The sequence below is a fragment of the Frieseomelitta varia genome, unplaced genomic scaffold (assembly GCF_011392965.1).
Source record: "Frieseomelitta varia isolate USP_RPSP 00005682 unplaced genomic scaffold, Fvar_1.2 scaffold_1250, whole genome shotgun sequence".
Taxonomy (NCBI): Eukaryota; Metazoa; Arthropoda; class Insecta; order Hymenoptera; family Apidae; genus Frieseomelitta; species Frieseomelitta varia.
The window spans coordinates 1-2,119 of record NW_025108918.1 but is presented as its reverse complement, the minus strand read 5'-3'; the positions used below and the strand labels follow the sequence as shown (position 1 = coordinate 2,119).

General features: G+C 46.1%; 1 protein-coding gene across 1 annotated transcript; it reads right to left on the bottom strand.

Annotated features, from left to right (window-relative positions):
* LOC122528619 (apoptosis-stimulating of p53 protein 2-like) lies at window positions 1-1,410 on the bottom strand (the record flags this gene model as incomplete). The annotated part of the gene is made up of 3 exons (XM_043653940.1): window positions 1-270; window positions 372-538; window positions 611-1,410. Coding segments are annotated over 3 exons (1,227 nt in total), but the record flags the coding sequence as incomplete, so codon positions are not given.
* Window positions 1,411-2,119: the final 709 nt, after the last annotated feature.

Here is a 2,119-nt window from a genome sequence, read left to right as displayed (position 1 = left end):
TTTTTTTTTTTTAAATTAAAAATCGTTTTCCGACTTGCTTTTTTTGCGCGGGGGTGTTTAAACAACTTACGCCAAGTAAATTCCGAGGTACATAGCCTTCCTTGTGTCCCTGTTTGCTCCACCACCACTCCCTCTCGTTGTCGTCGCCCTTTCGAAGAACAACCAGGGAATCACCGTTCTTCAGGCTAAGCTCGTCGCTGTGTTGTGCCTCGTAGTCAAACACCGCGTACACCTGGCCGTTGTTCATTATCCCGAGCTTCTCTTGGACACCTGCGGCGCGGGTATAAAGCTTGAAATTGCTCGATAAATTCGCCAAGATTTAAGAGATTCGCCAACATTTTACCAGCCGTTCAAAATCGGTATATACTGACTGTATAAGTATTCCGAGCAACCGTCGAACCCCTCCTCGTCCTCCTCGCATTTTTCCGCTGCGGTTTCATGATCGGAGAGGGTGGTGGCGAATATACAAGCTCCGTGCTCCACCAGGAATCTCACCATAGACAAATTATTGCAGCTCGCAGCGCAATGCAACGGTGTCCTGCGACAGGACAAGATCGATTTGAACAAATCCGAGATTTAATTCAACGTAAATTAAATCGACCAATCTTACCATCCGTCACTGTCCTGAGCGTTCACGTCGCAGCCAAATTCTACCAGAAACTTGACGATCTCCAGGTGACCGGCACAAATGGCGTTGTGAAGCGCGGTGATCCCTTCGTCGTTAGCCGAGCTTGGATTCGCCACCTCTTTAGCAGTTTTCTTTACCAGTTCCAGTTCACCTTCGAGGCTGGCGTCCAACAGAAGCGCCAGAGGATCAAACGAGACCCTTCTCGAGAGGTTCACCTTGCCGGTGCTCGACTTGAGATTTCCTTTCTTCCTCCTCATCACCTCGTTGCTCTTCCCATCAACTTCCAGCTCGTTTCTTCTTTCCGAGTCTTTCGCCTTCGCCTTGTCCTCGATGTTGATGACGTTCAACGCGTCGATGATGTCCGCCTCTTCCAATTTCTCGTTGCTAATCACATCCTCGTTGATGATCTTTTTACAATTGTCCGTCGTGTCGATGATCTGTGACTGTTGCTGCAATTGTTGTTGTTGTTGTTGTTGTTGCTGCTGCTGCTGCTGCTGCTGCTGTTGTTGCTGTTGCTGTTGTTCCGTTTGCATCAAGTCCGCTGGAATCTCGGTCTCCGGGAACAGAAACGCCGGTGGCATCTCAATCCGCCGGTTTATCGACACGTGAACATTCGACTTGGCATAACGGAGTTTCGGCTGTTCGGAGACCGGCACCTTTTTCAGAGTCAGCGGCCTAGCTTTGATGATCTGATGGTTGGCAAACTGCGTCTCTGTCGGGGACTCGGGCGGCTCGGACGTAGGAATCGGTGGTACGTCCTCCTCTTTCTCCGTTCTGCGAACGATTCAGTGATGAAAACGTCGGTTAGGATCGACGAGGTAAAGCTCAAGTCGAGGAGGATTGCTCAAGAAGGTGCATTAAGTGGGGATCGACTTGAGTAATCTTTGGACTTAAAGAAGTTACGGTACAATTAGACGCTTTAATACTTATACAATTTTGATGCTTTGGACAAAGTACATACCAGTACTTTATCAAAGTTTGATGTATCTTTTTCTTTTTCTCAGAAAGGTTTTTACATCAACTCCAAAGTATTTCAAAGTTCTTCAAATCACTGAGAAGCTTAACAAATTTGAAGTATTTCAAGAAAGAACAAGAAGAAGCACGCGGTTCGACGATGAGATTCGGAGGGAACTTTCAGAACAGGAAAACAGGAAACTTGGATCCCGCCTCGATCGATCGAAGAGCTCGCGTACACTAAACTGTTGTCTCAGCTGCACGGTAGTGGTTCTATTTTGGTGTCTATTATTCGAGACAGGCTTCGATTCACCGGCCAAATCGATCGCGGACTAATTAACATTTATAATTAACCCGGTAATCGTTTTTACGAGCTGTTCCCAAAATCCCTGCTCTATCTGCCCGTTTCCCTTTGGGCGATTGCCTCTTGACATCGATTTCAAATAAAAATCTCAATTTAAATTCAAAAATGGAAATTTCAATTTCGAGTGAACGTGAAACTTTTTGATGGCTGAAATTGAAGTTAAAAAAAAAAAA